The sequence below is a fragment of the Theobroma cacao genome, chromosome 10 (assembly GCF_053813885.1).
Source record: "Theobroma cacao isolate CCN51 chromosome 10, ASM5381388v1, whole genome shotgun sequence".
Taxonomy (NCBI): Eukaryota; Viridiplantae; Streptophyta; class Magnoliopsida; order Malvales; family Malvaceae; genus Theobroma; species Theobroma cacao.
This window is the reverse complement of record NC_142648.1, coordinates 1,424,223-1,444,369: the sequence shown is the minus strand read 5'-3', so window position 1 is coordinate 1,444,369 and position 20,147 is coordinate 1,424,223. Positions and strand designations below refer to the sequence as shown.

Sequence of the window (20,147 nt, the reverse complement as noted above, 5' to 3'; positions counted from 1 at the left end):
ACTATATTAAAAATGATAAGTATTTTTATTCATTGAGGAAACATTTTCAAAAACCTCATAGAGTGTTTCTTTAGTTATAATTAAAATTTTAATAAAATTAATATAATTGTTCAATGGAAACGTATCAATTATATAAGTTCTGCTAATCCTATGATTTAATATGTTTACCATTTTTATAAAATTTCAAATCCAAATATTTTCTTTTAAATTTAAACTCCTAAAACTGTAATTAAGAATTCAAAACACTACTATTTATCAATAAAATAATAATTCGATAAAAAAAATCGTCACACATTGCAATAAATGAAAAAATTTAAAAAGAAAAGATATCTTGGTTGGTTTTTTCCGAATTAAATTTTAATAATAGTATATATTGTTCCCATTTTTTGGCTTTTTATTATTTAATATGAAAAAAGTAAAAAGAAAATAAGAAAAAAAGCCCACCCAAGAATAATCGTGGCCCAACAAAGGCCCAAATCCACAACCCAATTTCACTTACCGATCTTTCCTGGACCCTAAACGCTTATACATCAAATTTACCGTCTATAAACTTCAGCCGCTCTAGATATAAATTCCCCAAGTCTTAACCCTAATTAGGGTTTTAGTTCTCTCTCTTGCAGTCGCCCTTATCAGGACCGAAACGAAAAGGCATCAGCTTCCAAATCGGAAAAAATGGTGAAGGGGCGCCAAGGAGAGCGAGTCAGGTCCCCCTTTGATCTCTTCATTTCCACTTTCAAAACCCCAATTTTTTTTTCAAATTTCCATTTTAAGCTAGATTTAACTTACTCTTTTCATTTTTAATTGTTTTGTTGTTTCGGATTTGCAGACTCTATGTAAGAGGAACCATCTTGGGTTACAAGAGGTAATTAAAAATTCCATCTTTTTATTGGCTTTCATTTTATTGTTATTTTGTTGATTTTAAGATTTTTATTGGGAATTAGGGAGATTTTTTTTAAGGAAATTGGATATTTAGCTAAAAGTTTGACTAAAGCTAGCTGATTTAATTTATGTGGCTGCTGAGAAATATAGAAGAACAGAAAAAAAAAAAGTTGAAATCTTTATTTTTGTTTATTTGTTGAAAAAAGAGTAAAGGAAACAAGAATTAAGTCGCATTTATTTGGAGAAGTTGGGTATTTTTTTGGCTATTGGGTCAGGCCGGTGACTTCCTTTTGGTGAACGTAAATTAGGTGTTGGAGAACAAAGGGTGTGATTGAAAGTTGTAGGTTTTGCTGTATATAAGAGAAAGCACTTGCTTTAAATGAGGTTTTAGGGTTATCTTGTGTTTTGTAAAATGTTGAACCGAGTGGCAGAAGTGGAAATTGATGTTAAGAGTTTTTTCTTTTTTGGTTGGTGCTTATAATTTGTTGGTGGTGGATGGTTAGGTCGAAGTCGAACCAGTATACAAACACTTCATTGATCCAGATTGAGGGAGTTAACAGCAAGGAGGAAGTAGCTTGGTACTGTGGCAAGCGAATGGCCTACATTTACAAGGCTAAGGTGAAGAAGAATGGCTCACACTATCGTTGCATTTGGGGAAAGGTTGCTAGACCTCATGGTAACAGTGGCGTTATTCGTGCTAAGTTCAAGTCTAACCTTCCCCCTAAATCCATGGTAAGTGTGATATTGTTGTTTTTTAACGGGTTTATGTTTTGCTTTTTATCTTACATGTATCATTTGGTTTCTTTGCAGGGAGATAAAGTTAGAGTCTTCATGTACCCCAGCAATATATGAGGTAATATTGACTGTCTAGTTTATTATCTTCTTAGTTCTGTTGTAGGTTCTTGAGTTTGCTGCTTGTTTTTAGTTGTATGTGACTAATCTTCTTTCAGTTTTAGAAAGTAACTTTCTGTTTTAACATTTGCTGCTTTACAGTCAAGTTAATCTTTAGGGTTTATCCATTCTTAGGTGCTTTTTGTGTGTCTTTGTGACAGTTTTAATTTTGGTGTCTATTTCTAGCGATCTGTGCAAATCTTACTTTGGCAATATTTATAATGATTCATACATTCCTTTTGCATGAACTCGAAGCGATTTGTACGGTGTAATTCATTATGAAACTGCTACGTTACCTGTATGGCATAATTCAGCTCTACTAATTGTTTTGCTGTTGTTGCGTTCTGCTTGTGTCTTTGCAATCTTTGTTGTTGCTGTGGTTAACACAATTTGTTATCTTTTATTTTGGTGCATGCAATTTATCTGTTAACCTTGTTTACCCTCTACTAATTATGTATTGTTCCTCGTTCTCTGCAGTTGTCTAGATGCCAGATGGAGTTCAATTGATGACTCGAGTGACTCTGAATTTTCACTTTGTTTTTATAAACTTAGTTGAATTGTTGTGTGTTTTGGAACAGTCATTTTGTTTGTTTAGGATGGTGGGTAAGACTCTGCGTTTCTTTACATATTTCTATCAAGGATTTTCCAATGAAGTTTTGGGTAATCAATCATTAATGGAACTGAATAGCAACTTTGATCTACTGGAGCATGTATCATAATCTGTTTTAGCCCGAACAACTTCATTCATTTCCTCCAAAAGCATGCATGAAAATCATTTCTTCCCAGTCCCAAGTTGGATAATCGAATGAGGACATTGATGGCATTGGCATCATTGTAGGAGTTCTATTTGTGATTAAACCCGGAAGCTTGATTTATACACTGTCAAAAATGCCGGGTTGATCTTTAAACAAGCTGAGGAAAGTGACCTTGTAATCAGGCTGCAGAAAGCATGTGATTGAAATGCTGTTGTATTTCGTGGTTCTTGAGGAAATCATGTGTACATCGAAGCAGTTGGGAGATCAAGTATGCATGATGCCCTGCTACCATGAATTAAAGTAAGGTCTAGATGAAGAAATGCAAGAAAGAGGTAGGAAAACGTGTGCTAACAGGCTTAAAAGAAAGTGGAAGCACAGATTTTGAGGAGTTAAGCAGGGCACTTTGACATTCACAAGCTACTCGCCCATGGTAGCTAAAGATGGAAGCTTTGGATCAAAGCATGCTCTTTGCCACTACGTGAAAATTGGCATGGCAGCTGATGAAGTGTCTAAAGCATCTTCTCTCCCTCACGTTGCATTCGGTGCAAGGAAAAGAAAGAGGAGAAAAAAAACGATTACTATTTATTTATCAAAGTTTAATGTAAAATTTTTCACATGAAATGATATAATTATTCAAATATAGAAGATAAAGGGCTGGAAATTCAAGTAAAACCGAATACCATTAAATATCTCTAAAATTTTTAACAATGAAATAAGATGATTATAAAATTTTAGTAAAATAAGCTGAGAGAAGATATAAACACGAAAACCATATAAAATTAAACATCGTAAAAAGTTTTATAATGAAATGAGATAGTGATTCGAACATCGAAGATAAGGAGTGGAAACTCAAATAAAACAAGTCAGAGAGAAGATTTAAACATGAAAATTATTTAAAATTAAACGTCATAAAATCTTTTAAATAAGGATTGATTGAATTAGAATGATAATAAAAAGTAACGGAACAAAGTTAAAACTCTCGTAAGATGAGTCGAGAAAGGATCTAAACACGAAAATCATATATGTTTTTATCGTGTAATACAAACCTTAACAAATATATACATGCAAACGTGTAGGTGACAAAAGGACTTGAGGGTTGGGGGGTAGGACAAATTCCAATTAGACAAAAGAAATTTGGCAGAAGATTAGGCTGGCAACGTGAGTTGCATTACGCCTTATTATACACCTTCTTTGTCTGCTAACTCTATTTATGTATTAGTACATTTTATGCACGTGGAAACTACTAAATATTCCATGAATAATACTATAAATAGATGTATATGCAACAGATGTTTTTTTTTTTATCTCATCAGAAAAATAATAATCAGATGATTAAATTATTATTATTCATTTAATACGATACTAGTTAGACAATAAAAACGACATCTTTTTAATTTAGTAGGTAAAGATATTCTTTCAAAACCTATATATAGACCCTTTGGTATACTCACTAGCATAATTGAAAGGTTAAGGACAAAATTCGTAGGTCAAATTGAATATCATAATCCCTAGTCCCAACCAATGTTTTATTAAAAGAAAAAAAACCAACTAATTAATAGAAAAATAGAGATTAAATCAGATTTCGAGTTCAAAAATCTGATTTTTTATGTCTATTTCAATACAACATCGGATAATAAATATAATTTACTTTTAACGCTTTTCGTTTTTAAAGTAGTTTTAAATATTAATTTAATAAATGTAACAGTAAAGTGCACAAGCTTTAATTATTGTAGCATTTAATTGAACTAACAAGAAAAGCAAGACAAAGACTTTACATGTTACAAATTCTTGATTGAGATTGGAGCTTCTAGCACATTTTTAGATTGTATTCCTAAATTCTTAATATAAGAATATTTATAAAGTAAAAATTAATCCGAAATATGAAATTCGTAATTTGATAAATTTGATGAAACCGTAAAATTTTTCGAGAAATTTTCTAATCTAAAATTCTACCCAAAACATAATTTCTTACCAACTATAACGAATATCACCATGATGACATGCGCGTGTAAAATAAATATTGTCAAAACAAAAAATAACATTACGTATTTTTTTTCCAATAAAACTCGAACTGAAAAGAAGGAATGAAAATAAAAAACTCGGAAACTAGAGTGACCAATTCCAATAACATGTAAGCAATTATTTTTTATATCCAATAAGTTGGCTTTGGCCTTTTAAAGATTTCTCAAGTAAATTACATGCATGCACGTGGAGAATTGTTGATAATCCGACTTGGTCTCCATAATTAAGCCGGCTTCACCCTCTTTGTTGTTGCCTTAATTAAACAAACGATTGCATGGAAATCCAATTTTGCAATTAATTTTATCTAGTTATATCATTTAATGATTATATTAGAAACAAAAAAAAAACCCAAATACATAGCTAAACCCACTTGAATCCGAAATAAATCCGATAAAAGAAATATCGCGGGCAACTTTCCTATTATTGCACACGCATCAAAAACAAAAAATCGATTTATAAATTTAAAAATAAAAATGTTTTCTTAATATTTTTTAAACATTATTATCGTAATTATAATCAATTTGAAAATAAATTCAAAATCGTACGCTTTCGGAGAAATTTGATTGATTGATTTATCATATAATATACAACTTTCCATAGAGCAATCTATGCACTTTTGGATTGAACTTGAATTTCATAACCCGCATTCCACGGTACAAAGGTAAGAACCTAAGCTTTTGTAGAAGTTTAGTCAAACCTAATTTTGAGACAAAGAGGAAAGAATGGAACGGAAAAGAGACAAAGATAATGAAAGACAACAAACCTTTGATGTATATGTCATGAATATGGAAAAGAAAGGATTGGCTCAATAGGTAATTTGTTCTTCTACCTCGATAAATGATTTTCGATTTCGAGTTTTATTATTGATTTTTCGTTAACGTTGATTTCGAATATACGATCTTTTATGTTATCTTATCTCGAACCTTCTTTTTTGTAATCCAAAAAAGAGAGAGAGCCTTTTGATTCATTTGATAAAGAAAACTAAGGAAATCTTGGGGTCATAGGCTAAGTGTTGCTTTGGTTAGACAAAAAAGGGTTTGTTCATTGCATGATCCAATATTATAGCAAATGGGAATTCACATCACATGGGGCCACATTTACATAATCTTTAGAATTTAATTAAAAATAAATAAATTAACGGCTGCATTTGTACCGACCCTTGCACCAAACTTCTGTTTACTTGGTATACTCTTCTAAACGTGTTAGGGTATTTTTCCATAGACTGTGGTCCAAGTTATGGAACTGGCCAGAGGTGTGATATTGACCCATATATCATGGACTAGGTTTTTTACTCAATTTGACTTGCAAACACATTTAGGAAGACAAATTTCGATTTTATTATTTCAGATTTTGAATTTCGATCCCGATATGTAAATTACCTCACTCGATATTATATCTTGTATCGACAAAAAAAAGGAAGTATTTCTTTTTATATAGTACATCGTAACTATGCACCAATAATATATAAACTATGTAATATCTTAACTTTAATTAATTAACTATTTTTGGTAATTGCATTTTAAAAAAAAAACTATTTTTAGTAATTAAGCTACACATCTAGCTTGATTTAAACATATCATATACTATATATGTATATATATGTTTAAATTTGAAAGAAACAAAATACTAGTCTTAAATTTGGCAATTGTCACTTCCTAGCATAGAGAATAATCTTTATTTTTTTAAAAAAAAACTTTTACTTTACTTATTTTCCTAAATTGAAATTTTCAATTTTATGAAAAAGGAAAATAATATCATTAAATTTTGTACAACGTAAAAAATTTGACATGTATCCGCACGAACTTTATAAATAGACAAAATAATTGAAAGTATGAGATTTTTTCTTCGACGATTTTAATTTTATAAAATTTTAAAATTAAACATAAAATTTATGATACAAAAGAAGATTTATATATACAAAATTTCTATAAATTTTGATTATTAACTCAAGATATGGAAGGAAAGTTCATCCCTCTTTCCCTAAATCATTACATTAATTAGTTTAAAAGTTTTCTTAAACTTCTTACAAGTCAAAGTCTCTTTTCCTTATACCATACAATTCCCACCATTAACATTTGACCTTTCAAGCAACCCTCCAAATAATTAAAAAACAAAAACAAAATACTTAAAATAAAATAATTACTAAAATAAAATAACCCATTCAATAATTAATATAATTAAATAAAATAACATAAAAAAAAAAACAAAAACACAGACGCGTTTACCTCCTCTTGCTTTAAAATTCGTTGTCTCTCTTCTTTCTTCTTCTCTGAGAGAAATTTGCAGAGAGGCAGGCACATTCTTTTCCTTTGGTCTTCCTCAAAACCCGAAAGGTTTTTTTTTTTTTAAAAAAAGGAAAATTGAAATTCTATTTGTTGTTCTGTTTTGGGTTCGTTCATTTTGTAATGAGAAACTTGTATCAGATCCATGGATGCTAATTCCATCGAATCATCTGAAAAGAATCCTTTTTCTCAACAAAAAAAACCCATAATTTCCCAAGCTCAAACCAGATCCACCTTCATATAATCCCAATTTCCTTCCTTTTGTCAACACCCACTGTTTTTAACCACAAAATAAAGATACCCAGATCTTCAAAACCCCCAGAAGGACCATGAAGAACCAATCGAAATTGTTCACGATCGGGCTGGTAACGGCCTGGTACTCGTCCAACATTGGTGTCTTGTTGTTAAACAAATATTTACTAAGCAATTACGGTTTCAAATACCCAATCTTTTTAACCATGTGCCACATGACAGCTTGTTCCTTGTTAAGCTACATCGCAATTGCATGGATGAAGATGGTTCCCATGCAGACCATTCGATCTAGGGTTCAGTTTTTCAAGATCTCGGCTTTGAGTTTGGTCTTTTGTGTGTCGGTGGTGTTTGGAAATATCTCTTTGAGGTTCCTGCCGGTTAGTTTCAACCAGGCTATTGGGGCTACGACGCCGTTTTTTACAGCAGTTTTCGCTTACTTGATGACATTCAAGAGGGAGGCTTGGCTTACTTATCTTACCCTTGTTCCTGTTGTCACTGGGGTTATCATTGCCAGTGGGGTATGTATTTCGATAATTTTTGTTTATTTTTTATTGGTTAATGAAACTGTTAGCTTTTCTTTCTGGAAATTGGTTGGCTTTGTTCTGTTGGTTTGATATCATTTTTAAGTCATGATAGAGGGGTTAATGAACATTATGGCTTTGTTTTATTGAGGATTTAATAGGAATGTGGAAATAGGGTTTGCTTTATTTTGTTGAAATTTGTATTAATTTGACTGCAAATTCTGTTGGTTATATATTTTTTATTGGCTAATGGAAATGGTAGGCTTCTTCAAGGCGGATTTGTTGAGGATTTGATAGAAATGTTTTAATGAGTTTGCTTATTTTGTTCAAATATGTGTTCATTTGCTGATTTGTTAAGCTTTATATTTTTATTGGTTCATGTAAATATTAGCTTTTTTTTATAATTTACGGAGGATTTGAATGGAATGTGGGAATGGATTTGCTTATTTTGTTGAATTTTGTTGAATTTGATGATTATAAGTGATAATTGAGAGGGAATTATGTGGGAATCTGATGGTGATTCCCCCATATTATTGAGGCTAATATGATTATTTTTTTTGTGAGATGAGAGGTTCAAATTGTCATCTAGTAGTAAAGAAGTGGATTCTTAAGAGTCATTTTGATTTCATGAGCATAATGTAGCCAAAAGAATTGATTAGTAGTTGAAAGGATTACAATACCTCAAAGTTAGAATTACGAGTTGTAAGTATTTCCTTTAAGCTCTACTCAGTTTGCTGAAACAAGGAATGGAAAGAAAAGAACTGCAAGGTTTGAAAAATTAGATATCGTGCATTTGGAACTTATGGGAACACCAAATTTTTAGCTTGATTTTGGAGGTTTTCCAATATCAATGATTACATTTTGTGGATTTTCTTCGCGGGATTCAAATAGAATGAAAACCTTGTTATTGTTACGATTCATCAGTCATCACTGCTTCTCTTAGAACTGCATCTTTTCCTCCTTTTCCTTTCTCTCCTTCCCCCTGCATTTCTTATTTTGTACATTTTGGTTGTGGCATTTAAAAGTGTATGGTCTGGATTGCTGCCCCTCTTTTTGATTTGAAAATCTTCTAATTTTATTCTTTTAACTTTATAAATTTTAAATTTGTGTTCTGCACTATTATTATTATTTTATTTCATTTAACTAATCTACCTCATTTTTCTTACATGTCCATAGGGTGAACCAAGTTTCCATCTATTTGGATTTATCATGTGCGTTGCAGCTACAGCTGCTAGAGCTCTCAAGTCAGTTTTACAAGGCATTTTGCTTTCTTCTGAAGGGTGAGGAACTTTTATTCCTTATGCTTCTGCTTTATCGTTGATGGCTTAATTTTTATATATTTACTTTAGTTCAGAGACTAGAAATGGGTACTGAAAAATTCTTGTAAATCTATTTTAGAGAGAAGCTGAATTCCATGAACCTCCTTCTCTACATGGCTCCAATAGCTGTTGTATTTCTACTTCCTGCAACACTCATTATGGAAGAAAATGTGGTTGGTATCACCCTTGCCCTTGCCAGAGATGACATCAAGATCATTTGGTATCTACTATTCAATTCAGCACTAGCATATTTTGTGAATTTGACCAACTTTTTGGTCACGAAACACACCAGCGCCCTGACTTTGCAGGTATGAAATAGATGATACTTGTTGCAGGCTTTTCTCGACTTTTTTCCCCATATTCTCTGGCTTTTAGGAATTTGCTACAGTTATTTTGTTTCTTTTTAAGGACGATAAAAGGTGAAGAGGATGGGTTGTTTAAATCTTTTATGTGGTATGAAATTAAAGTAACACATAAGTAGACTTATTAGAAAAGTTCAAACAAGAAAGTGATTCTGAGGGTTTGACTGCTTTGAACTCCTATTAGTATGAATTTAACCAATTTTAGTTGTTTATAGAAACCAGCTTGGTTACCATAAGTGTTAGACTTTAATTTAAGCCTTTTTTTTTTTAAGATACTGAGATCTTTGCTCTTGCAGGTTCTAGGAAACGCAAAAGGAGCTGTAGCTGTGGTGGTTTCAATTTTAATTTTTAGAAATCCAGTCTCTGTTACTGGGATGCTTGGTTATTCACTAACAGTCTTTGGGGTTATACTCTACAGTGAAGCCAAGAAACGAAGCAAATGAGACATTATCCTTGGAACACCTTTATATGCCTGTGATCTTCGTATATTTTGTTTCGATCATTGTGAGGACAGCGACAATGTTCAAAGAGGCAAGTTTGGGGCATGTGGTAGCATATGATGCCATGGATTTTGCGCCCTAGATTCTTTTTTTTGTTTTCCCTGGAAGCCTGGGAAACTGGTTTTCCTTTGTATCGGCAACAGCTGCAGGATTTAGTCAAAAATTAGAGAACTTCCAATAAGCGACTGATTGGTCTCTATCATTCCCAGCTTGGGGTTGTAGAGGAATATCATTTTATGTTTTTTATTCTTTCAGGAAAGGGTTGTAGAATTGGTCTTTTACACAATCGATCTGTTATTAACATTTCTAATATTGATTAATTAATGAAAAAAAAAAACCTCATAAGTTTTACCATTTTGATGTGTAATGCTTTAACACAGGTTTCTTGTATGTTAATTATGGATGTATGATGATGTGATCAATGCCATGAAGCCACTAGTAATATTCATGATGGCCATAATGACACATTGTGAGAATGATAAGAATTTCCAAATCATCCTTTGTATTCACAAACTATTGGAAAACCATTGTTCCATACATATCAATCACTAAGTTACGAACATCTGCACATCCTCAATCCCAAAACACTGTACGGAGATTATACAAAAAATTTCTGTGATAGTTGGATGATGGAGGTAATCTATAGTCAGAGGCAGCTACTCAACATCTATAACTTCAACCTCCGCCTTGGCTTCTACTTGAGGCTTAGTTGCATCAGTTTCTGTCTCCTCTTTCGGCTTTATCTCAGGCTTAGGCTTGGTCTCCACCTTTGTCTCATTTTCATCATCCTTTCCAATCGTCTCCAACTTTATTTCACTGCCCTCTTCGATTCAATCTCCTCCCAGGTTTGATCTTCATCTTAGGTTTTCTCTCTACTTTTCGCTTGACCTTCACTTTAGGTCCAGTAACCTCCTCTTCAATCTTGGGAGCCAAGTAGAACCCTCTGTAGTTCAAGAATTGCAGGAAGGAGGAGCAGCTAAAGCTCATGAGCTTACTCTCAAACTATATGAAAGTTAAAACATACATGGGAAAATATATCTCATTGAATTCTCAACGGTTCCGAACCCCCAGGACGGCCACACAGCTGGTATCGCTCTCTTCTTTCAACGTTGGTTCGCTTGATAGATTACAGGCAAGGGTGGTCAAGTCTGGATCATCTTTGTGCTTGTCCCAGGCTGTTTCAAACTGTTGACCTTTGCATCTAAGATTACAGGGACAAGAAAATTAGGGAACGGGACTAGAGATTGTTTTAGAAATTCTTGACAGATTTTGAACAGAATAGTATACGATGACTTACTGCTGAAGCATGATCAGTATATCAAGAATATCTGTTCTAATTTCATCACGTGCCGTTCTCAGTGCTGCCTCTTTGAATAATACAATAAGTTCATCTACCAATCTGAACATTAGGGATGCAAACAAGATCGAAAACCATAGAGAGCAGAATCCAGGAAGTAAACTCAATTCAATTGAAAAATAAATTCTTTTAAGTTATTATACACTATTAAGAGACAGCAAGTGGCAAATTTATAGAATCTTCGAACCAGAGTTTGCAACAAACAGAAAGTGGCAGGAAAAGAATTATAACAGGTTTTGATATAAATTCCCCCCAAGAAGTTTAGAGCAGCTGTAGGTATGTCTAGAACGAATTTCAAAGAAAGAAATGAGGTTGATATCTTAAAATGAGGCAGAATTAAGTTTCTCCATTCTGTTTCAATTTTTATCATTTCAGCAATCATCGAGCACTGTCCATTGTGAGACAAATTCAGTGTTAAAATGCCATTTAAAACAATGGAACAAATTAAAGTTCTGTTCCAACTACAAAATCACCTAACTATAAATCAAAAGCAAAGGTAGAGCCTAGTTACTTAATTTACCTATCAATATATGGTGTGTTCCGTATCCATGTTAACCTAATAACTGTTTGGACCCGTTTGAGAACCTGCAGAACATTGAAATGTTAAAAGGCGGTTTCATGCCCATAACTTTCCAAAAACACCAGCAACTGGTAATTATTTCTTAATCTGGACCAATAGTTAAACTGAAATTTGCTGCACATACAATAATCTTACCAGTAGAACTGTTTCATCATCATCAACATGCATCCACCGGAAGAAAAGTGGGAAAATGCGCCTAAAATGGGCTAATAACACAAGGCCAATAGCATTGAAGATTGGCTCAATAAATTGAAGCCATGCAATACATCGCTCCTTATTCCTTGGTTGGCGCTCTAAATGACTCAACATCTCATTTAGCATCTTCTCAAACCTAGATAAAAGCAAATGATAGTGAAAAAAATTACCCACCAGTGCAACAAAGGTGTGAAGTATGTACCCAAGATATGAACAAAGAAAAGCCGGCTAAGTGTATCAAGAAAAAACTATCAAAACCAGCAGAATGAAGCTAAATTAACATTACTAAGCAAGAGTGCAGGACAACACCCTAGCAATCCTGATATCAGCAAGGAAAAAAGGGTCAGCAATGAAATTCATACTAAGACCAAGCACATAGCCTTATGCCCTGATCCTAAAGCCCCCTTTGGCAATCCAATCGGTCTATTGATAGAAATCCATAAATTTTTTTCTTAATGCACCTATTAAGACATTCAAATCCACAATTATTCATTACAACATAATTATGCACAATTTTTCCCTTCCTATACAGTTATGTAAATGACAATTGAAATTGCATAAGAGCTCCCTAAACTTAATCAACAAACACAATCAAGCGATGAAGAAAACAATTAATACCATGAGCTACGGGGATTATCTCCTTGAATGCAAGTCACGAGTAGCACCGACATCTCCACTACATACAGCCATATCTCATCACTAGAAGCAATGTTCTGGCAGCAGGCATCAAGAATCACATCTCCATACCAACCAAGCTCAGGTGCATTCACATTTTTCGCTACATGTATGAAACTAATCATCCCCTGCCCCTAAAAATAACCCGCGAAAAAAAACAAAAAAGAAATTAATCCCATTTCTTAAACTCAAAAACTAATAGTAATTATGAAAGATTCAAATTAGAAAAATGCTTACTTTCACCTCGGGTGACCAGTGATCAAGACAAGTCAATGCACAAGGAACAACCAAATTAACCATTTTACCTAAATTTGGATACTCAACCTACAAAAAAGAAAAAGACTTTCAAGTTAAAATTAAAAAGCAAAAATATATATATATATATTTCTGAGAAAATTGGTTTAAATTTTCAAAATACCTGAGAAACGAACCATCTAAACTGATAAGCAGCCAAAATAGCGAACCCCACGGGAGCCCTAGCCGATGCGGCAGAAACTTCGTCTTCTTCATCACTCTTATTAATCGAGCTCTCCTTAATCTTCTCCTTCAAAACCGGCACGATTTCCGGCATCAATTGCCCCGCCAAATTTATCTTCTCATCCGCCGGAAGGGCGTCATTGTAAGCTTTCGAGAGGTCGGAAAAGGCTGCTTCGGCGGCGGTGGAAAGGTGGCTGGGGATCCACGCGAGAAGCTCGTGAGTGGAGGAGCGAGAAGAGGAGAGTAATGCGCACGCTAAGGAGAAGTCTTTGACCGATGATTTTGTCGAGAGGAGAGATTCCAGCGTCGATTTGGTGGAGATTTTTGTGGCTTCTTCAGGAGTATATGGCGTTTTCAAGAGCGAGTCGAGAATTGGCTTTGCTAATCTGAAAAAAGAAAAGGAAAATTAAAAATAAAAGAAAGTATAGATTAAATAAAAGAGAGAGAGAGCTTACTGAGAGAGATGGCTATGGAGGTCCGGGAGTGAGTTCGACATTTGCGATTCAGTTGAACCCGGGTACGCTCCGTGTCGTGAGTTTGCAGACACAACAACACACGTAAAACAGAGTTAAAACTGTGCGTTTCACACATGGTGGTGGGTTTGGACTCCATGGCCCAATTGTAATGTAGTTTGGGCCTTTCTTTGACCCAATCAGCTTTAATAGTTAGAATGTAAAAAGTTAATATCATTTTAAAAAAAATCGATTAAATCGGTTAAAATTGAATGAACCTTAATTCGGTTATTCGATTGATTCGGTCAGTTCGATTATAATATATGATGAAGTTTATCAAGTTGGTCAATAATATTTTTTGACTGAATCAACTGATTATTCACTCTTACATTATATTCAAAATTTCGAAATTGATCACCTATAGTGCTTTTAGAATTAGAGAACGGTAACGTTTGAACAAATATTTTTTATTTGCAAATACTCGATTTTAGTTACTACACTATTATTTTTCTAATAGTGATCATATTACTGTACAAAAAGCAATTAAAACTAATATAATGAGTAAAATAACTATATCACCGCAATAATAGTAAAAATAACCCAAAACCCAAACTACTGCAAAAATAGTAAAAGTAACCTAAAACGAATGACACGGTTCACGGGGATAATTTCTTTTTAATACTAAAGTCGTAACATTGCATGGATCATATGTTGATGACTGAAGAAAATGGAAAAGGTGTAAACAACATCCACTTCTACATACAGTATCATGCAAGGGTCGTTCTACAGCTTGGGGAATGCACATCCCAATCCCATAAGATCAATCAAATACCATAACATATACGCAGGAAGTGAAACCAGAGAGGAACCTCGAGTTCTTTTTTGTTCCCCGTAAACATAATATCAGAGAGGATCGATAAGAAAAATCACACCGGCAAGCACGGGAAAGAAGAAAAATACATGAAAACAATATGAATAGTGAATGTATTCAAGCTTCTGGAACAGAGGCTGCAGCACGCTTAATTGATGCAGACTTGATGAGATGGTTGTAGCTTCCTTTCTCCTTGAAAAGCTGAGAGAAGTGATGTTTGCAATACAAAATGCCTTCAAGGGCTGCATAATTTGAGGGGCTTATAGGGCAGCCGCCGTGAGAGCACTTGAAGCATGATTTGTGGTAGGACTGCCCTTCCACTGTTACCTGTCAAAGTTTGGCATGAAGAAGCCGCATTTTAGCTCACAGCACATTTCACTAGAGAGCATTTCAACATGATGCCGTTGCAAAGCAAAATAAGTATAGCTCGCACATTATTAAGCGTTTGTTTCAATCATGTTGTAAGAAGATAAAGGTGCAAAGCCATGCAGTAGTGTTAGCAGATTGAAATTGTATAAGAAATCAATTGTAAGAAATCTCGACAGTCGGACCTCGTCTAGAAACCGATACTTCAATTCATGCAATGCCATTGATGGAAACCAACTCTGACAAGTCAACCCCTTTGGTTATCTCAAAATGTTAACAATCATAAGGAGCAAAGAAAACCACTCACTTCTAACTTGATGACATTGCTCATCTTATAAGAGCAATTGATTATTTCAAACGGAACTACAATATCAACCAAACTGCACTTTGGTACCAAAGCATCCGGTACAAGGAAAAACCTAGCTGAGCCAATTCTAAATCTCTACAGAAAGGATTTACTCTATGTCTGATTTCATCAGTTCAAGAACTCACCCGGGCAGAAATTCTACTTTCAAATTCTTAAGTCTTACTCCCTTGAAAGAAGGAACAAACAAACAGGGATAGACTCCACAGGTCACCTAATATACGACCTGGAAACAACATATTTCTTCAGGAGTGAACCTCATAAAGATTCAGATGAATGTGCTAGGCTGACAAACACCAATAAGCTAGGACTAAACTTTAAAAGGAAAGAGGGCGTAGAGGAGGAATCAATGTCTTGAAATTGCAGAAAAGATAATATTTCTCACACAATGACTTATTGGGATCTTGGAATTCTACCTTCTCAAGTGGATAAGCAGTTTTGCCACAAGTAGCACATTTTTCTTGTGTCCCTGAAAACATGCTGGCAGCTTTGCTAGGTGATCTTGTCTGAAACCAACACAAGCTATAGCGAATTAGCAAGAACATCCGGTAACCTATCACAGACCTTATAATGAATTTTTCCCATTTAATCAAACATCAAACACATTTGGTGTTGCAGGGGAGATTTACCAGCTCGGGAGTTAACTTCTCAGCTGACTTTGCAGCTGCTGACAATAAAATTAATGACAAATTAAACCAACAGAACAAAACTATCAAGAAGTCAAATAAAAACTTTTATCCAGCAAGAGAAAAAGACATACGTGACTGAAAATTCTTGTTGAAGTTACCCGTCTCCTTGAAGAGTTGCTCAAAATGAGGCTTGCAATAAAGGACACCTTCCATCGAGGAGTAATTACCCAACTGGAAACATAAGACATGCTGCTAAGTTAGAAGCAGAAACTTCATTACATAAATCAACAAAGTTGGTTAACAAAATCTGTCATGTGAGCAACACTCGTTCACAGAGCCTACAACAATGCCAATTTTCTACAACAAAAAATCACCCGAAATTTTCTTTCTTAAGGAAAAAAATAAATAATAAAAAAACCAGCAGTAAGATGACAATAATGTCCAAGTTACTCCTTAGTATATTTTTTGATTATACATTCTAACAAAGATCGTATTGACTTCAGTGTAAAAGCAATAAATGGCAACATAATTTGATATCCCATTTGCTTTAAACCTAATCAATGTACAAAACAAGCATGTCAACTATATTTGCAACTACATCAACAAAGGAGCAGAAAATGATCGAAAGCAATTAAAACCATTACCTTTAGAGTCCCTTTGCAATGACTGCATTTGAAGCAAGACTTATGGTAAGGAACCCCATCTGCTGACAAAAGTTCCACAGGATAGACAGTCTTCTCACAAGCCTTGCATTTCTGCTGGGTACCAGTAAAAGACATGGCTAGAATATGCTTTAGATCTAACCGTACTGTTCTTTATCTAATTCAACAGATCAGCTTTAATCCAATTTCCTGCCTTATATTTGCCAATATTTACTGCTCAAAAATGTTAAAACAAACAACCAAAAACAGAATTCACAATCAGATTATGTCAAATTCAACAAAACTAGCCCTAAAGCTTTGAACTTTGAATCAATTAATTCATCCTCAATTTTGGTCTTAAGAAAACATAAATGCCAATCCATAGAGCCAGTATTTGCAACCTAAACTCAAGCAAAGCTAAACTTTTTACACTCTTTTTTTCCTTTTTAGACTAAAAGCGACACAGAACAAAACATAAACTCAGAATCTTTTACAAACTTTTATCCTCATTTCCCTTTCCTAGCATCCTCAGAACCCGATCTGGGACTTCAAAAAGAAAAACCCAACAAGGCAAAACAAATCTACCATGCAAAACCCAGTTAGCTGATCTAATTTGAAAAACTTACAGCAAAGGAAAAGCACCCAAAAAGAATGACCAAATGATAATGACAGCTATGAACAAAAACTGGGTTAAAGATTGAAACTTGAAAAAAGCAATAACAAAACATGTACCTTGATAGAAGAAGAAGAAAAAGACCCGGATCTGTGAAATAAGATGGAAATGAAAGGTAAAGAGTCAAAGGGTCTTCTGGGGATTTAAGGACCCAAAAAAGAGAAAGACAAAGAGAGGAGGTGGGATTGGGTACTTTTTGCAGCGAGCAGATGCTGCTGAAGTGGATGATGATGATGATTGAGTCTAGGAGAGAGAGAGAATGATGAAAGAGAGATAATGAGGAGTTATTGGGATAATGAGGAATTATTGGGACTTAAAAAGAGAAAGAAAAAAAATCTCTGTGTTTTGCTGGATGGAACAGGGTTCGGCTTTGCCCTGTCTTGCTTTCAACCTCCAACCAAAATCCCAACTAGGCGTAGGCGGCTTTTGCTGTGTTCTGAGCCTAAATTGACAACGTTGACCCTTTGTTCGTTGTGAGACACCAACACTTTTTAACTGAATGCTGTCTTGTCTGCATTTTCTTTTTGCTTCTTTTTTAAGAAAAATATTTCCTCTTTCATCTTTAATTATCCATGAACTAAGATTTAAGCAAAGTTTTTTTTTTTTTTAGTTTGGTAGCTGAATTTCATGTCATATATAATTCATAAATAAAATTTCATGTGAAATATTAGTTAAAATATATCAAAAATATTTTATTAAAAATAAAATTCAACACTTCTTCCACCTCTAAATATTTTTATTTACTTTTTAATTTCACGAAAATTAAAACCAAAAACCGTACTAATCAATACAAATCATATACAAAAGTTATATATAATCAGGATATATAAATTTTTTTTCTCTTTGATGAATAATATATGGAAAAGCACCTTTTCCTAGTGGAGAATATGTGCAAAACCCATTTTTTTATGATATAAAAATATACTTTTATTAATAAATTTGTTTTGGGTATAATTGGCTTTAATTTGGAGGAAAGCATAGGGTTAAACCATGGAAGTTTTTTAAGTTAAAAGAAGTTGGGCACGGCGGCTCCGCTGCAATGCGGCTGATGGAGCGAGCGGGCAGCCAGGTTATAATAAAGGAAGGAAGGCAATAAAAGGGGCTGAAAATCGTGCAGAGACATTTTCACATGCCATTGCCCATGCTGTTGACAAGCTCTATGATGGCCATGGATGATGATGATGATGCCCTTTTATTACCTTAAATCACGAAATAAAGTAGAACTTTACTTTGGGTTCCTGTCTTTTTTCTTTATTTTTTTTTAAAAAAAAGTTATTTTGATCCAAATAGTTTACTTAAATTTGTGGGTTTATTTTGATATATTAAAATATGTAATTATATATAAATTCGAGTATTTTTGTTTCATCTAATCGAACCCTCGATTTTTGATTATATATTTATTAATTTAATTTAAAAAAATAATCGAAATTGCGCTTAGTTAATTCGGTTAAAAATCTTTTTTCATCAAATTAATCGAATTGATCAAAATTTTATTTTAATTGAATTAATTGACACGAAAGCCTAAGTTTGGAGTCAGCGACCCATTAGGCCCATAATATGATCCATGTTTCATTTTAATCTCTACGGGCCGAGTCCAAAGGAGCAATCTGGGTTAGATTTGAGTCCCATACATCAATCAAACCAATCAAGCAGAGCTAGTTGCCTTTGCGGCTCCTATGAAACCTAAATAGTACACCCTGCCGCAGACAATCCCCACCACTATAACTAAACTTTCCCGCCCAAATAACGAACCCGTCGTCTTCCCTAACTGCCTCTGTACTTAACTAACTGACTCGCTTCTTCTCTCCATTTTGGCGTTTCATTCCCAAACAGAGAGAAAAATGCCTTCTTCTCTCCTCCTCCACCTCCTCTTCCTTTCCTTCCTCCGCTTCACCTCCTCCGTTCCTCCTATCGGAGTCACGTACTCCTCCGTTTCCACCACCACGTCAACCACCGTCCCTCCACCCCCACCACCTAACAAGATTTCCACCACCATTTCTGCCCTCAAGTTCACCCACGTCCGGCTACCAGACTCTGACCCTTCTCTCATAAGGTCCTTCGCGTTTACCAACACTTCCCTTTTCCTCTCCATCCCGAACACCTTCCTCCCGGCTCTCGCCTCCAACCGCTCCCATGCACTCCGCTGGCTCTACCGCCACGTGCTCCCTTTTTACCCTCGTTCCAAAATCGCACTCATCTCCGTAGGGAATGCAGTGCTCGACTCCACCGGAGAGGACTTCACGCCTTTCCTTCTCCCAGCGATCAGAAACCTCCACCTGGCACTGCAAGAGTTGGGCATTAATAAAATCCCGATCTCCACCACGTTCTCTTTCTTCTCCACAATCACCACAGCTTTCCCGCCTTCCTCCGCCCAGTTCCAACAACCCGCCGGTGACCTTATCATAAAGCCTTTGCTCCAATTCTTGCAACAAACAAATTCCTCTTTCTTGATCAACCTTTATCCGTACAATCTTTTTCGCCTCAACAGCGAAATCCCAATCGGTTTTGCTTTATTTCAAGACTACCCTTTTAACTTCCGAGACGATTTGGTCACCGGGGTAAGGTACTTCAACCTGTTTGACATGATGGCGGATGCTGTGATAGCCGCCATGGCGGTGGTGGGGCACGAGAACATTCCGTTGATCGTGGCTGAAACCGGGTGGCCGAGTGGTGGAGGTGACGCTGGGGAAGTTGAGGCGAATGGGGTTTATGCGGAGATGTATTTGAAGGGATTGGTGGGGCGTTTGAAGTCAGGGGTTGGAACGCCGTTGAGGAAAGATGGGCTGGCAGAGGTTTATGTTTATGAGCTGATGGATCACGATGGAGTAGATAAGGAAAAAGGAAGAAAATGGGGCATTTTGTCGGAGAATATGACTAAGAAATACAATGTTGAGTTTTCCTGTGGAGCTAAGAATTTTGGCCTGACGGGGCTTCTCATGGTGGTGGTGGTGGTGGTGGGGGTTTTTGCGGCTTCCCTGAATCTGGGTCAGTGGCATTTGTGTGAATCTTGACTGTTCCTTGGAGATTTAGGGAGTGGCAGTTGAAGATTCTTGAAGATTGTGACTGGTTTTTGTCTGTTTGTTA

The 20,147-nt window shown here is 35.0% G+C and overlaps 5 protein-coding genes across 6 annotated transcripts; 3 read left to right on the top strand and 2 right to left on the bottom strand.

Annotated features, from left to right (window-relative positions):
* Window positions 1–550: 550 nt before the first annotated feature.
* Window positions 551–2,471, top strand: LOC18585956 (large ribosomal subunit protein eL33w). The gene is made up of 5 exons (XM_007009051.3): window positions 551–704; window positions 827–862; window positions 1,383–1,611; window positions 1,690–1,732; window positions 2,248–2,471. The coding sequence occupies exons 1-4, from the start codon at window positions 673–675 to the stop codon at window positions 1,729–1,731; spliced, it is 339 nt and encodes a 112-aa protein (XP_007009113.3). The 5' UTR covers window positions 551–672; the 3' UTR covers window position 1,732; window positions 2,248–2,471.
* Window positions 2,472–6,769: 4,298 nt separating this feature from the next.
* On the top strand, window positions 6,770–10,137 carry LOC18585955 (putative sugar phosphate/phosphate translocator At3g11320). Its single transcript, XM_007009050.3, has 4 exons — window positions 6,770–7,599; window positions 8,779–8,882; window positions 9,001–9,229; window positions 9,580–10,137. The coding sequence occupies exons 1-4, from the start codon at window positions 7,159–7,161 to the stop codon at window positions 9,724–9,726; spliced, it is 921 nt and encodes a 306-aa protein (XP_007009112.2). The 5' UTR covers window positions 6,770–7,158; the 3' UTR covers window positions 9,727–10,137.
* A 131-nt stretch (window positions 10,138–10,268) lies between these two features.
* LOC18585954 (ARM repeat superfamily protein) lies at window positions 10,269–13,604 on the bottom strand. The gene is made up of 8 exons (XM_018129164.2): window positions 13,523–13,604; window positions 13,009–13,453; window positions 12,828–12,914; window positions 12,534–12,724; window positions 11,856–12,051; window positions 11,661–11,725; window positions 11,081–11,182; window positions 10,269–10,984 (listed from the first exon to the last, which is right to left on the bottom strand). The coding sequence occupies exons 1-8, from the start codon at window positions 13,561–13,563 to the stop codon at window positions 10,834–10,836; spliced, it is 1,278 nt and encodes a 425-aa protein (XP_017984653.2). The 5' UTR covers window positions 13,564–13,604; the 3' UTR covers window positions 10,269–10,833.
* Window positions 13,605–14,258: 654 nt separating this feature from the next.
* On the bottom strand, window positions 14,259–17,562 carry WLIM2A (GATA type zinc finger transcription factor family protein). Of its 2 annotated transcripts, none has more exons than XM_018129165.2 (6): window positions 17,123–17,562; window positions 16,394–16,624; window positions 15,881–15,980; window positions 15,750–15,787; window positions 15,537–15,626; window positions 14,259–14,717 (listed from the first exon to the last, which is right to left on the bottom strand). In XM_018129165.2, the coding sequence occupies exons 2-6, from the start codon at window positions 16,526–16,528 to the stop codon at window positions 14,508–14,510; spliced, it is 573 nt and encodes a 190-aa protein (XP_017984654.1). In that variant the 5' UTR covers window positions 16,529–16,624; window positions 17,123–17,562; the 3' UTR covers window positions 14,259–14,507. The 2 variants fall into 2 exon arrangements, with proteins under 2 accessions (XP_017984654.1, XP_007009106.1); XM_007009044.3 differs by having other exon boundaries at window positions 15,750–15,784.
* A 1,342-nt stretch (window positions 17,563–18,904) lies between these two features.
* LOC18585952 (Glycosyl hydrolase superfamily protein) lies at window positions 18,905–20,074 on the top strand. Its single transcript, XM_018129041.2, has one exon. It carries the CDS (start codon window positions 18,905–18,907, stop codon window positions 20,072–20,074), a length of 1,170 nt encoding a protein of 389 aa, XP_017984530.2.
* The last annotated feature ends 73 nt before the right edge of the window (window positions 20,075–20,147 follow it).

Excerpts from the sequence above, each read along its gene's own strand:
- LOC18585956 (XM_007009051.3), top strand. The coding sequence starts at position 673 with ATGGTGAAGGGGCGCCAAGGAGAGCGAGTCAG. Across the intron at positions 863-1,382 it reads ACCATCTTGGGTTACAAGAG|GTCGAAGTCGAACCAGTATA; the intron begins GTAATTAAAAAT and ends GTGGATGGTTAG. Across the intron at positions 1,612-1,689 it reads ACCTTCCCCCTAAATCCATG|GGAGATAAAGTTAGAGTCTT; the intron begins GTAAGTGTGATA and ends GTTTCTTTGCAG.
- LOC18585955 (XM_007009050.3), top strand. The coding sequence starts at position 7,159 with ATGAAGAACCAATCGAAATTGTTCACGATCGGGCTGGTAACGGCCTGG. Across the intron at positions 8,883-9,000 it reads ATTTTGCTTTCTTCTGAAGG|AGAGAAGCTGAATTCCATGA; the intron begins GTGAGGAACTTT and ends AATCTATTTTAG. Across the intron at positions 9,230-9,579 it reads CCAGCGCCCTGACTTTGCAG|GTTCTAGGAAACGCAAAAGG; the intron begins GTATGAAATAGA and ends TTGCTCTTGCAG.
- LOC18585954 (XM_018129164.2), bottom strand. The coding sequence starts at position 13,563 with ATGTCGAACTCACTCCCGGACCTCCATAGCCATCTCTCTCA. Across the intron at positions 13,454-13,522 it reads CTCCATAGCCATCTCTCTCA|ATTAGCAAAGCCAATTCTCG; the intron begins GTAAGCTCTCTC and ends TTCTTTTTTCAG. Across the intron at positions 12,725-12,827 it reads ACTGGTCACCCGAGGTGAAA|GGGCAGGGGATGATTAGTTT; the intron begins GTAAGCATTTTT and ends GGTTATTTTTAG.
- WLIM2A (XM_018129165.2), bottom strand. The coding sequence starts at position 16,528 with ATGTCTTTTACTGGTACCCAGCAGAAATGCAAGGCTTGTGAGAAGACT. Across the intron at positions 15,788-15,880 it reads CAACAAGAATTTTCAGTCAC|CAGCTGCAAAGTCAGCTGAG; the intron begins GTATGTCTTTTT and ends TTTTATTGTCAG. Across the intron at positions 15,627-15,749 it reads AGAAGTTAACTCCCGAGCTG|ACAAGATCACCTAGCAAAGC; the intron begins GTAAATCTCCCC and ends TGTTGGTTTCAG.
- LOC18585952 (XM_018129041.2), top strand. The coding sequence starts at position 18,905 with ATGCCTTCTTCTCTCCTCCTCCACCTCCTCTTCCTTTCCTTCCTCCGC.